General features: G+C 40.3%; 1 protein-coding gene and 1 long non-coding RNA gene across 4 annotated transcripts in view; one reads left to right on the top strand and one right to left on the bottom strand.

Annotated features, from left to right (window-relative positions):
- Positions 1–3,380: 3,380 nt before the first annotated feature.
- Positions 3,381–4,439, bottom strand: LOC150021393 (uncharacterized). Of its 2 annotated transcripts, none has more exons than XR_016510994.1 (2): positions 3,965–4,439; positions 3,381–3,623 (listed from the first exon to the last, which is right to left on the bottom strand). It is a non-coding gene; the product is annotated as an uncharacterized LOC150021393 (long non-coding RNA). The 2 variants fall into 2 exon arrangements; XR_016511000.1 differs by having other exon boundaries at positions 3,999–4,439.
- The window catches only part of TBC1D23 (TBC1 domain family member 23), a 61,776-nt gene continuing 51,229 nt past the window's right edge, over positions 4,153–14,699 (top strand). The window contains exon 1 of one of the 2 annotated variants that reach the window (XM_090276092.1): positions 4,153–4,419. In XM_090276092.1, coding sequence (XP_090132218.1) covers positions 4,367–4,419 — 53 coding nt within the window. In that variant the 5' untranslated portion in view covers positions 4,153–4,366. The remainder of the gene's footprint in view (positions 4,420–14,699) is intronic. The other variant, XM_090276091.1, reaches the window with a different exon arrangement.

Raw genomic sequence — 14,699 nt, 5'->3', positions numbered from 1 at the left:
GGTTGGAGTGTTGTCCGGTAAACCAAAAGGTTGCAAGTTCAATTCCCAGTCAGGGCACATGCCTGGGTTGTGGGTTCCAACCCGAGTTAGGGCACCTCCGAGGGGCAACTGGTCTCACATCAATGTTCCTCTCCCTTTCTCTCTCCCTCCCTTCCCCTTTCTCTAGAAAACTCAATAAGCATGTCCTCGGGTGAGGATAAAAAATAAATTAAATTAAAAAATAAAATATAGTTTAAAAAATGAATTGCAATTGAGGATTAGAATCACCTTAACCAGTAAACAACTACTTGCCATGTCACTGACTTAAATGGTTTTTAAAACCAATTTAGAAAATCTTCTGAAAAGCCAGACAACAATCAAAGGGAACCAGCGGAGGTCCTGAATATTAGGACAGTAATTTGACCTAGATTCATGCCTTTTATTCTTCCTGGTAGCTGTGATCTAAACCCTCATTCTGTGTTAATAAATTTTTCCCATAGAATAACTGAACAGCATGTAGATCCTGGGCTTGGAAGTAGGTGCAATAATGTTTGGCTCTATATTATCTCTCTTTGGGAAAGAAAGTGAACATGTCTTTGATTGTAGGTGAAATAGCTGTATTATAATTTGTACTTATTGTAAATCAAGTAGTTTTTAAAATTATGAAACATTTTAGAGACCAAAGTACAGATTCTAAAGAACACTGAACACCCATATAGCCATTTCTCAGCTTTTAAGAAACAAAACATTAAAAATATAACTGAATGGAGACAACTTCCGGCCAAGATCGAGGTCTAGACTGACATGCTTCGTCTCCCTCCACAACTAAGAAGGAATACAAGTACCGCAAAACCAGAAATAACCAGAAGTTCCAAAAAATAAAGCTACATGGAAGTCCAGCATATGAAGTTATAAAGAAATGGTGCTCGTCTTGACGGGTAGGAGGGAGAGGCAAGCTGTGCTGGTGGCGGCAACAGCGGCAATGGTGGCAGGATGGAGGTAAGCACAGACACCCGTATTTAAGGGGAGGCAAGAAGCACCTGGGGAGCACCCTGGCTACAGACCAAACCCGTCAACTTGCAATTCCAACACCAGGGAAGGCAGACCCCCATTGCCTCGGACTGTGAGGGCCAGAGGGCGTGGGGATTGAGGAGGAGGCTCCCGGTCTCTCAGTGGAGAGTGAATGGAAGGAATCCATCTTGGACCCCCACCCCCACAGAAGACACCACAGTGTGGTGAGCAGGGTTGCCAGGTTGTGACCAGTGCATGGGGCTCCGCCCCCTATAGCTTAGGAGGTATGACAGCCCCGCCCAGGAAGCAAAGGTAAACACAAAACTGTCAGGATGGTACAGAGCATGATAGAGATCTCGGTGATGCAGCTGACCAGACAGCAAATATCTAATCTAACAGCTCAGCAGATAGGAAATCTTTCGGAAGTACAGTTCAGAGCTTTGGTTATACAAATGCTTACAGACCTAACAGCAGATCTTAAACAAGATGGGGAAGGAATGAAGGCTAGTCCTGCTGAAATGAACAAAAACACATGTAAAACTAGTGGTGAGGGAAGGAAAACCAGGGATCAAATCAACAAATCGGAACATCGGGAAGGAACAAACAGTCAACCAGTGCAGAAAGAGGAAACAAAAAGTGAGGAAAATGAGGAGAGGCTCAGAAACCTATGGGACAGCTATAAGCAGGCCAACATCTGAATCATAGGGTTGCCAGAAGGTGAAGAAGAAGAACTAGAAATTGAAAAATCATGTGAAAAAATAATGAAGCAGAACTTCCCTAACTTGGGGAAGGAAATAGATTACAGGTCCAGGAAGCACAGAGAGTTCCAAAAAAACTGGACCTCAGGAGAACCATATCAAGGCACATTATAATCAAAATGTCAAAAATTAAGGATAAAGAGAGAATCTTAAAGGCAGCAAGAGAGAAGAAGAGAATTACATACAAAGGGTCCCAATAAGACTATCAGCTGATTTCTCAGAAGAAACTCTGCAGGTAAGAAGGGACTGGCAAGAAGTATTCAAAGTAATGAAAAGCAAAAAATGTACAACCATGTATACTCTATCCAGCGAAGCTGTCATTCAGAATAGAAGGGCAGAGAAAGTGCTTCCAGGACAAAGTAAAACTGAAGGAGTTCATCAGATCCAAACCACTGTTATATGAAATGTTAAAGGGACTTGTTTAGGAGAAAGAGGGTCAAAACTACATACATTAAAATGAAAACTATCACGACAACCAACAACTGAACCTAGGGAATCGAAACCAAGGCAAACAAAATAGGCAACGAGAGTGGGAAAAGAATTATAGGTATGGGGAACATTTTGGTGGGGGAGGGTTAGGGGGAGGGGGAAGGGGGAAAGGGAGGGAGATGATGCAGGAATTAAGAAGCATAGTAGAAGGGAGTGGAGTAGACAGGAAGATGTTGAGAAGAACTATATGCACAACCAATGGGCATGGACTAAGAGGGTGGACAGTTGGAGGGAGGAGGGTCACTGGGTAGAGGGGAATAAAGGGAAAAGAAATTGGGGCAACTGTAACAGCATAATCAATAAAGCATATTTAAAATATACACACACACACACACACACACATATATATATATGACTGAAGCTATTTCCTCCCTTCCCCCAAATATAACTGTGAGAACTGCAGAACCTTCTGATGGTAACAACTCTGTCCAAACCCCTGCACTGAGAAACTTGGCCAAACTCTAGCATAGTTTCTAGCAATATAAAGCTGTGTCCCTAGGATGACCCCAGCCCCTCACTGAACCCTAGCTCCCCATTAAGATGCCTGACTGAGGAAGCTCAACGCTGCTAGAATTTATTGTTTGTTCCAGCCAACACCACCTGATGATAGGTTCCTGACCCTTCTTTATTGGAGGGCTTACAATTATGAATACCTATCTCATAACTTAGAACTATTTCCCCAAGGACCAGAGCCATTCCTAGGAAATGCAGTCATCAGCAAGGATAAGGTCTGTCTCCCAGTCTCTGTGGGAGGATAGAATCCTAACTTCACATATTACCAGCTAGCAGACACAGCTGGCCTAATCACAATTACACTGACCAACCCTTTGTAATTTTTCACTTCTCTGACTAATGATCCTCCACTCTACCCCTTGCTCATTCTCCCTCTAAAAACCCGAGTCACCTCTGCACAAATCAGAATGGAGCTCAACTCCTTCCCCTACTGTCAGAAGTTTCTAAATAAAATCTCTCTTTACTGCTTGAACTAATGTCTGGCTGTTTGTTTTTGAGAACTGTCATTCTGATTTTTGTATATATCATTCCCCTGGACTTTTATAAAAGCACATATGGATATATTCATAAACAATATATTGTCTTGTTTTTAACGCCAAATATAAATGACATATGACCATAGCTCCACAATTCATTTAACATAATTCTTTTCAGATTTATTCATATTGCTACATGTTGCTCTACTTGGTTCCAGGGCTTGCAAAATCATTCTGGGCGGAGGAAGCGTTTCCTTAGGTCCACCCTCCTGAGCCGTGCCTGCACCAGGCCCAGGAATGGTCAAGTGCAGACGAAGGCCAGTGCTTTCGTGGTGCTGGTGTGACCGAGCTTGGATGTGGAGGCAAAGGCGGCCATCTGTACGGACGGAAGGGGCAGCTGGGTGGGAAGAGAAGAAACGTGAGCCGCTCTCCCTGACTGCAGTTCCAGGAGTTTTGGAATCCTAAACTTGGACTTGACCTTCCAGGCTGTTAGGAAGCTATAGAGATTCATAAAGATGGAAGACTAGACCCTATTTCCTTTACTGTTTAACTTTTTTTATAAAACAGCTTTCAAGTATTCAGACATGAAGTATGTGGCCTCCGTTTGCTCTGTTAACTGCACCCCGCAAATAGGGCTGGGCTTGTCATTTTCTACGCCCCACTTTCCTCAAACCCAGTTTTTACAGAAGGAAACGACTGAACTGTGGCTAACCTCCTACCACCACCTTCCAGGCGTACTTCCCCCTCCCCTCCTCCTTCCGTTCGTCAGTACTCGCAACTCAGACTTAAGTCCCACGCCAAGAATGCAGGAAGACGCTCCGAAGCGACGCTCCCGCGGCTTCCTACTGGGACGCCCGTCATCACTCCGCCCCGCGCGCTCCGCCCAGCCGGGCCCGCGGCATCCTGGGGCTTGTGGTTTCGGAGGGGAAGCGACTCATCCACATCTCCACCCCCAAAGCTGCCTTTGGCCCGCTGGACGCCTTGACGTCGCTGTCCTCCCGTCCCTTGCCTCCTCCCTCTTTCATTCCCTCTCATGAGTCTCCGTCCCAGGCTTCCGAGGGCCTTTTGCGACAGTGGGTCTCCGAGTCGGTCTCGGCGCCGGGTCCACTTTTCGGCAAAGTGACGTGGACGTCAACAGCAATGGCGGAAGGCGAAGAGGTCCCGCCAGTGCCACAGTCTAGCGGCGACCGCTGGTGAGTGAGGGCCCGTGGCTGAGTCTCACTGCCTCTCCATTCCTCCTTCTCACCACCCTGCCCGTCTCTGCGGCGCCGGTAGGCGCCGGCGTGAAACGGGCGGCCGGCCCTCGCCGAGTCCCGCGCCCTGCCCCGCCCCCTCTGCTTGCCGGTCGCCCCATCCCGCCTAATGCCCAAGGGGCGGTGGCCGGACTTGGAGGGAGAGGGGTGTCTGTCGTCCAGGTGCTGGGCAGCGTTTCGGTCTCCCGCCTCATCCACCGGTTTCCAAAGTGTGCTGCAGAGGTGGGGTTCGGGGGTGGGTTTGGCCGGAGCCCCTGGCCGTGGGTGTCCGAGTAGGCTGCTTAGAAGTTTCGCGGGTGCAGGTCCGAGGCACTAGAATACCATCTGAAGAAAAGACCCCTTGAAATTGCCATCGCGACCTTTGCCTGCGGGTTCAAACGTGGAGACACACGCCCAGGGTGGATCCCTCAGACATAGTTGACATGTATATATAATTTTGGTAGACTTAAGTCAGCTGGTGTTCTTAATCTTTGGGAGGAAGGCTTCTACTTTTGAAATAGTTGTTGTTTGCAGTACATTTTTAGGGACGTCGTAAGAAAAAATGGAGCCTTGTTGAATTTTTACAATCGGTGTAAGTGTGTTGACCATATGTGTTGGATACTTTTAGATTTCCTTGTTCATCATATTATGTGCTTACAGCTCACTGGCATTCTGCGTAAGAATGAGGATATTTGTACACATGGACTTTAATCTCTGAGGAAAATGGATATCTTTGAAAGGGGTAGATAATATAGTACTTGAGAAATTCAGCTCTCAATTAGCATACAGCTAGCATTTCCTCAGCGCACGTACGCTGCAAGGAGTAGGAGGAAAGTTTATGATGACCTAGATGTAGTTTGCTTATGTTGGAGTTGAGGAGCTCTGACAGGTACACTCAGTGACAAGGAGAAATTGACCCAGGTCTTTGGGAGTGTGAGTAAAAGTTATGAGAGATCAGGGGCAGAAACCACGTCTATTTGGAGTCATGGGGGAAAAGCTTCGTGGAAGCAGAGGTGTTTGAATTAGGCCTTGAAGAACGAATAGGATTTAGATCAGTGCTGTTCAGTATAAAGTATACCGTGAGCCACATATGTAATTAAAATTTTCTGATAACCATATTAAAAACTAAAAAGAAACAGGTGAAATTAATGTTAATTGTCTATTTAAACATATCCAAATATTGTTTTAACATGTAATTGTTTAAAAAAAACATAATTTTACATCTTTTTTGTACCAAGTCTTCAAAATCCAATGTGTATTTTACATTTACTCTGCATCTCAGTTTGGTCTAGCCACATTTTAAATGTTAAATAGTCACACACGGCTAGTGACTGACATCGGATAGTTCAGTCAGATTAACAGATTGGAACGGCCTGTGAATGGAGTGATAGCACGAGCATAGACTAGGCAAGAAAATGGATTTATTTGGAGAGTAATGACTAGAACTTCATGAACTTAGCTGTTTTGGAGGAATGGATTGTTTGGTAAACTGGCTCTTACCAGCTAGCTAATTGAAGGCCAGGAGGGAAATGTTTCTAGAGTTAAGGTGTCTTTGAGGAGTTACTGTTAGTGTGAGCATGTGTCTGGTTCACAGGGGCAAGGAACATGGAGTGAATAGTTGTCAGAGTTACCATTTGGTCTCTTCTAGGATTGCTGTATCTTTGATGTGGCTTTCCGTTTTTGCTCTTTTTATTGTCATGAGCGGAGGAACCCCAAGTTTTCTGTGATTTCCACTCTCCCACCATTCTCTTCTAATCTTTCTCCTTTTTCTCTACTGACCCCACTCATCTGTCCCCTAGAAGTGAATCTTAGTGGAGTCAGAAGAGACATTAGGATTTGGAGCCACTGACTGGTTCAGTAAAGCCAGTTTTTAGAGTGCTTGAATGAGTTGTTACAGAATGAGGTTTTACTCTTTCCAAAGAAAAAAAATACTATCACGCTCTTTTTCAGCTTGAAATTTTTCTGAAATGTGTTAAATTATCTCATTGCCTAACCTAAACTCATTTTAATGACTTAGGGTCATCCAGTTTACAAATGTAAGTCTATAGGAATAAAACTAGCTCTCTGTCCTCAAGGAATTTGGGATTTAGTTAGAGGAATCACATTTCAGAAAATCAATTACTGTTACACTTCTGTGATATAGTGAGACCTTTAGGACCAATAGGGTAGATGGTTGCTATGTTAAGTGGCCTCATACAGCGATTTCATTTTGAGAATGCTTTTTATTAATTTTTTCTATTTTCTTTCTTTGTCATCAGTGGTATCACCCATTTTGTTCCTGATCTGTGAATCTAGGCAGCTAAGTTTGTTGAAATTGTGTATCCATTTGTAAAAAGGCTCAGGATGGGGCCTGAAGATCTTAAAAGTATGAGATGTCACTTTCACTTATTTACTGGTTTTCAGTCATGTTCGAGATCAGTGCCTCCCCAAATTTAAATGTGTATCGGGGAAGCACCTAGGGATATTGCTAAAATGAAGATTCTGGTTTAGTAGATTTGCTTGGGACCCAAGATTCTGTATTTCTGACGGACTAGCTCCAGGGTTTGGCAGTTTTGCTGGTTCATGGACCACATTCTACTTAGCAAGGTTCAAGATAATGTACATTTCAGAATGAGTTTGTCAGAGGAATTTATCTCTCTATTATAAATTATATGTTATATTGTATCATTTAACATATACTATGATTTATTGGGTTACATTGTTCATCATTGATTGCTCTTTAGATAGTGAACTCCTCAGGGCAGTAGCTGATAGCAGGTGACTCAGTGAATATTTATTGTCTGAATGTATACATGAATGAGTACAGACTTCTGTAAAATCATGTGCAATAACATACCAAGCTGTGATTTCATATAAAATTTCAGACCCCCATATTTTTGTGAGCTCTATAATTGCTGGTATAGTGTTCACTTTTTATGGCAAGCCAAGGTTATCAGAAACTGCCTCAGCTCTCAAAACTTTCTGATACTGCAGCCATATAGTTATGTGGAAATATCCATGTAAAACTTTTTCTGAATCAAAGAAATGTTAAATTATTAATTACAATGCAGAGATTGGTAATTGTTCTCCTTGGTATTGAAGAAACCAGCCTTGGATTTGAACATTAGGTCTTATTTTCCAAGGCTTTCTTCCTGAAATAGTGCCTAAAGATTTAAAGTCATCATTTAAAAAAATTTTTTTTTTTTTGGTATAGACATTAATTGTATAACTGTTGATATTCAGAGTTTGCTTTGCTTAGTTTAAAATTTTTGTACAACATTGACTTTAAAGTCATTTTAATTTATTGCTAAACTTTTCTTAAAATTGTATAAGTGTCAGTTCCATAAAGAAGTTTCTGTTTTTAATTTAAGATGTGAATAGGAATTGTTTTGAGAATAATAGGGTCTTTTTCAAAGTTTTGTGCACTTTGTGAATAGTACTCTCAGTGCGTCCAGTTGCACAAGTATTGAAATAGAGATTTAAAATGTCTCTTAAGGAGTAGGTAACTACAGTTTCAGACATGACATAATAAATCAATGCATTTAATATGAAGGAGAATGGAACCTGTCGTTTAAGAATATTGACAGCTTGGATTCCGGGGGAGACTAGATACTACCTTACAAAAAATGAAGAGAAGATGAATCTTATTATCCTGAAATAGGGGCTTTTAAGTGCCAGCTGATTTTGTAGACTATAAACAGAGGGAAAAGATTAGAAATTAAGAAGACTTATTAATACTATTTACATTAATGTTTTTATTGTAATTCAGCTTTTACTATTTTTAGAGGTAATTCCTAAATAACAATTCACTTCTAGAATTTAGTATATTAACATTTATCTGTACTTACAGCAGGGTGCTTTCCCTATCTTGGTGCCGCAATTCAGGTAATTCTGGAACACCCAGTTAAGTGTACTGCAATGCACAGCCAACTTATGAGTAAGGTATCTTTTGAACAGAATTGATAAACTATGCTTGGCAAATCATTTCTGCTGCTTATGTTGAAATGTGGATTCTACTTGGTATAAACCCAAGGCACTGCTGTCTCCCCCCACCCCTCATCTATCAGAAAGCAAAATAAAGTGTAACAAAGGATTCATTCATACTTCATTCAACAAACATTAACTAAGTACTGGTTATATTCAAGCTGATAATTAGTGTTTTAGAAAAAATTTTCAAACAGATTTAAAGCCAGAATTGTGCATTACTCTGCCTTGCTTGGGCACCACTTCTTTTTTCATTGTTTTAGCCCAAAGAATAATATGTTACTATCTTCTGAAGATATCTAAATATTGGTGTTTTTGGAAATTAGATTCTCTAGCAGAGTAGAATAGGATTATACAGTTTAAAAATAGAGCAGTGTTTGAAGTGACTTGTGTTAGGCTCATAAGAACCAATTTCTACTGGAAATGTAAGAGCAGTAAGTTAAAAGCCAATGAAGAGAAAAGGTATTCCCTGATATTTAATATATATTTGTTTCTAAGGCTCTAACTTTTTGACCTGAGCTGAGAAAATAATGACTAATAAATCATTTGATTCAAGTCTTCTTACTTTTTCTTGTGAAGGTTAAAGGAATTTTTTCATATCCTTAAGCTGACATAGCATTTCGTAGCTGGGTGGGAATGCTAGAGTCTGCTTTTCTTACAAGCACTTGTTATATAAAACTGATAGCTATGGTGGTATTTAATAATTTCAGCAAGAAGATATAATAAAATACTATGTATTTGCATAGAACTTCATCCACTATATAATGCTTATGTATACCATCTCATTTAGCTCATAACAATTCTGTGAGAAAGGGAATTTGTGAATTAATTGTTGTTGCCTTGTTAGAGATGAGATGACAGACTTAGGGTGGTCAGATGACAAACCCTTCATGATTGATATGGTGGAATGTGATACAGAGTGTTACATACTATAGCTTTATACCTCTTCAGTTTTCGTAATATGTTCACATATTCCTTGCCAAAAATCACTTAAATAGGTAAGTTATTATACCGTAAGATATTTTATGGTTACATATAGCATCTAGATAATATATGTACTTAATATATGTTACTATTTAAATGTATTTATACAATACATTATATATTAAATATATGTAAATATATAACAAGTAGTATATTATGCTGTATGTGTCTATATCATATACAAAAATAGAATTATAATTTATTTTGATTTACTTATATACTGAGAGAACAGTAGTAAAATTTAATTAGAACATATAAGCAATTAACATAGTATTAGTAACTTTTTCAGCTCAGTAATTTCTTTTTTCTGTTTTTACTCAATGATGTTGGAGAAATAAGAAGCTTGTTTTTTTTTTTTTTTTTTTTTTTTTCAACATACACTTTTTTTCCCTTAATTTTTTTTTTTTCAGATTTAATGTGTTTTATTGATTAAATTATTACATTTGTGCCAATTTCCCTTCCCTCTGCTCCCCTCCACCCGGTGGCCCCCCTCCCTCCAGTTGTCCCCCCCTTTTAGATTATGTCCATTAGTTGTGCATACAGTTCCTCCCAACCTCTCTCCGTCTATTCCATTCCCTCCTACCTTGATCCCCAATTCCTATATCATCTCCCTCCCTTTCCCCATTCCCCCTCCCTGTTGACCTCCCCCCAATATGCTTCCCGTACCCACAGTTCCTCTTCCCCTCTCGTTGCCTATTTAGTTTGCCTTTGTTTCATCTCCCTAGCTTCTGTTTTTTATTTAAACCAGTCCCTTTAACATCTCATATAACAGTGGTTTGGATCTAATGAACTCTTTCAGTTTTATTTTGTCCTGGAAACACTTTCTCTGTCCTTCTATTCTGAATGACAATTTCGCTGGATAGAGTATTCGTGGTTGTAGGTTTTGGATTTTCATTACTTTGAATATTTCTTGCCAGTTTCTTCTTGCCTGTAGGGTTTCCCTTGAGAAGTCAGCTGATAGTCTAATTGGGACCCCTTTGTACATAATTCTTTTCTTCTCTCTTGCTGCTTTTAAGATTCTCTCTTTATCTTTAATTTTTGACATTTTGATTATAATGTGTCTTGGAGTGGTTCTCCCTGGGTCCAGTTTCTTGGGAACTCTCCTTGCTTCCTGGACCTGCAGGTCTATTCCCTTTCCCAAGTCTGGGAAGTTCTCCTTTATTATATTTTCACTCAATTTTTCAAGTTCTAGTTCATCTTCCTCATTCTCTGGCAAACCAATGATTCTTATGTTGGGCCTTTTATAGCTGTCCCAGAGGTTTCTGATCCTTTCGTTGTTGCTTCCCATTACCTCTCGCTGCATTGGTTGACTGCTTGTTCCTTCTCCATATTCCAGTTTGTTGAAATGAACTCTGGATTTTATTTCCTTTCCTTCTGTCTCGTATACTGTTTTGTTCCTTTCGTTATGAAAGTTTTTCGCTTCTTTCATATCTTTTTCCTGCTCTTTTGTGAATTCTGTAAGCCACCTGATAACAATGGCCCAGAACTGAGCCTCTGACAGGTTTCTTATCTGTTCATCTGTCAGGTTCTCTATCTGCTGCCTGGTGAGTTGTGTTACCGGTATTTCTAAAGTTGCCTGCCTCATTTTGACAGATGCGTTTTGTTTTCTTGGGCTGGCTGTCGGGGGCAGTGCCTGTGTACGCGTCACAAATCAGCGACCGCCGGCGCCTGCCTGTCCGCGACCTATTTCGCAGCCCTGTGGTGCTTTCTTTGGGGGCGGGGGTCCAAGATGGATTCACACAGTTATTCAGCTAGGAGACCGGGATCCGTCCTCCCGCCCCCCTGGGCCTCACTGTTCAAGGCGATTCGGCAGCCGCTCTCCCCAGCTCCGGAGTCGCGCACCGCCAGGGGCTTGGCCACCAGAACTCCTCGCCGGGGTCGCGCACCGCCAGGGGCTTGGCCACCGGGACTCCTCGCCCGCCGCTCCGGGTGCCACCGCAAACAGCACTGCCCACTTTAACTCTTACCTGCCCAAATGGCACCGCTGGTTTATAACTTCATATGTTGGACTTCCGTGTAGTTTTATTTTCTGGAATTTCTAGTTATCCTTTGTTTTGAAGTAGTTGTATTGCTCTATAGTTGTAGAGGGAGACCTAGCGTGTCCGTCTAAGCCTCCATCTTGGCCGGAAGTCCAAGAAGCTTGTTTTTAAAATAACATCCTTAATGGTTATTTTCCCCTTTAAAGTTTTTAGCCTTTGTTTTGAAGTTTAAAACTGACACATAGAAGGATGTATTTATCTCATGTAGGTGTGTGATTGAATACCAGAAATTCTCGAGCCTTATTTTGTAGATTTCATTTAAATTTAATCACTGACATGAAAATAAACAAGAATATCTTTACCAGATAAATTATCAATGATGGTTGGAATCCAAGTTTAAAAAAAAAAATCTGTCATCTACTTCTTTGCCAAATTACAATCTCCATTGGTAAAGTACCCTTGGAAAGAATTGTCCAAATGTTGCCAAGTGTTGTCAGTTCATTTGCAATAGTTGTTCCATTATTTTCCAAAATTATGTTTTCAAGAAAAGGAATATTGGTGGTATTTCTATTCTCAGTATATTTTGAATAAAGTAGAAATTTGTGATAGAAACAGTGTGCTGTTTTGTGTTGACTCATGCTGTTTTCATTCTATTCTTTCACATAGGCAAAGGAAACCAACCATCTATTTTCAGCTTCCAAATAAACTGCTGCTTTGGTTGGGGGAGGGAACCCTAATGCATTTCTTTGTGCATTAAAAGTGCTAGAAAGTCACCTCATGTGTACAGAAAAGAGCAGTGTGTTAGGGACTTTATTTTGGGGAAGCATGAAAGAAGAAAAGATTTAGAGCAATCTCTAAAGTTAACTTCTCCTTGGTAGAGAAGATACTCTTCTATTTTGTTAGCCAAGTCTTACAGCAAATGTATTGCAACATTACACATATAGTAAAGCAAGCTAAGATTTTTTAGAGGAGGAAGGGGCACCATTGGTGCAATTTGATCTCCATGGATTATGGATTAAAAATAAGTCTGAACATTTAAAGCATCTGTTCCATTTGTAGTTAATTTTAGTAGTTTACAGAACAACATTCTGTGATCTCTATTTCCTTTGCCAATTGCAGTGCTTAAATACTGTAGTTACCATGTTTGATTGACTTGTCAATCCATAAGGACTAGGTTTAGCACCTTCTTTACTTGGCATAAGATCCTGGTTAAACGCAAATTCTGGAAAGGATTACGTTATTTGAAAAGGAACTTTCCCAGAGTGGCTTTTGTGGATTTGATCCTGATAACAGAGTTTCTCAGTGATCAAATTGTGCTTTCACACAGTCATGCTCATTTTTTGAATGTGCCATCATACTATTTGTTGTTAGGAATTTTTTTTTTAAAGATTTTACTTATTTAGTTTTAGAAAGAGGAGACGGTAAAGAGAAAGAGAGGGAGAGAAACATCACTGTGTGGTTGCCTCTCGTGCGCCCCCCAGCTGGGGACCTGGCCCGCAACCCAGGCATGTGCCCTGACTGGGAATGGACTCCCAACCCTTTGGTTCTCAAGCCAGCGCTCAGCCCACTGAGCCACACCAGTCAGGGCTGCTGTTAGGAAGTTTTGATAGTTTGAGATTGGTATTTAAAAATAAGTTACACAGTCCACATTATGATCATTGAACTCCATCTATTTCTACTGTATGAGTTAATCTCCAGCAAAGTTGTGGTAGTAGTTTGTAACCAGTGTGCTAACAATAGTAGCAAAATACGTTCAGACAAAGCTTTGGTGCTGATGTCTCATGACCTGGGTATTAAGAAATAATTAGAAATGTAGTGGCACAAAGTAAGTCATGAAACCACAACTCCACGCTTTTACACAGTTTGCTAGTGCTTACAACTAGTTAGCTGATCATTTTTGAGTTTTAAATGATCAGTAATTTGTGCCTGGTATAATATGTACATGGGCAAACTGGCCTGTTGTGGTTAATCTATGCTTATAGTGCTTACACATTCTAAACAAATATGAATGGGCTACACCTCAGAAAGAGCTGCTCCCACCTCTGTTCAGTGGGTTTTATGTAATTGGACTTGGGCTAAAACCTTGGGATAGGATAGTCAGCTAGAATGTAAACTATGTAAGAGCATGGATAGACTTTAAGACTATTTATGTATTTATTTATTTTTAGAGAGAGGGGAAGGGAGGGAGAAAGAGAGGGAGAGAAACACTGATGTGAGAGAAACATCAGCTGATTACCTTCTGCATGTGCTCTGACTGGGAATCAAACCGGCAACCTTTTGCTATGCAGAATGACGCCCAACCAACTGAGTCGCACCAGTCAGGGCAAGAACATGGACTTTTTGTTCACTGCTGGATCTCCAGTGCCTTGCACAATGGCTAGAATGTAGTAGGTGCTCAGTACATATTTGTTGGAGGTTTGAATGAAAGAATACTTTATACAGGGAAGGAAAGAATTCAGAGCTTGGGTTAAAGAAAGGTATAGGAGAATTACTGGAAACTGAAGGAGTGTTTTAAGGAGAGGCTAATTTTGGGGAGTGTGTAAGGAAGGTGAGGACTGAAAAAGATGACCAGTGACTTCTTAGAGCAGTTTTAGTAGAGCAGTGGAGAGTTTCAGTTAATGAGGCGAGAGGAGACGAGTGGAGACCACCTTATTTAGGGAGTTGAACTGTAAAGGGAAAGCGAGATAACTTCTTGGAAGGGAATAGGTCATGTGTAGGAGCTTTTGAATAAGCACATGTGGAAATATTTGAGGAAAAGAGGATAATCACAGGCTATACTGTTCTTTACATTTTTGAATGCTAGAAATACTTTCAGTGAAGATTTCAAAGTCCATTTTATCTCTTGGCTCTGTTTAATACTGCTAGCAGACTCAGAGGTTTGAACAATATCCTGTGCAGTAGAAATAACATGTTTGAGATGTTTACATGGCAGCCTTTGCGCTTTTATTCATTTCCCTAGTAATTCAGTTTTTGTACTTTTATTTGAATCAAACAATAATATATCTTAAACCCTGACAGTTTTAAGACACAAAATTAACTCCTAAAAATTTGGCAGTTGGGTTTTCTTTATAGTTTTTCTGTACTCTGCATTTAAGTTTAAGTGATTACATATATTCTAGGTCTTAAGTGGTCTTTTTGAACTAATATAATCTTACAGTTATTTTTTACAATTATAGAAAAAGATTGGATTTAAACAATTTTGAAAACTGGTGGTTTGACTTAGCTTATTTGATAGACTTGAATTAAAATTTTTTTTCCAATCCAGAAAAAACCCTGTCTTAAGTATTTTAGAAATTTATCTCAATATTCTCAGGT

The sequence above is a fragment of the Furipterus horrens genome, unplaced genomic scaffold, assembly GCF_987537825.1.
Source record: "Furipterus horrens unplaced genomic scaffold, mFurHor1.1.pri manual_scaffold_1, whole genome shotgun sequence".
In the NCBI taxonomy this organism is placed as follows: Eukaryota; Metazoa; Chordata; class Mammalia; order Chiroptera; family Furipteridae; genus Furipterus; species Furipterus horrens.
Note: the sequence above shows the minus strand (reverse complement) of the source record. Positions and strands in the feature narration are given on the sequence as shown.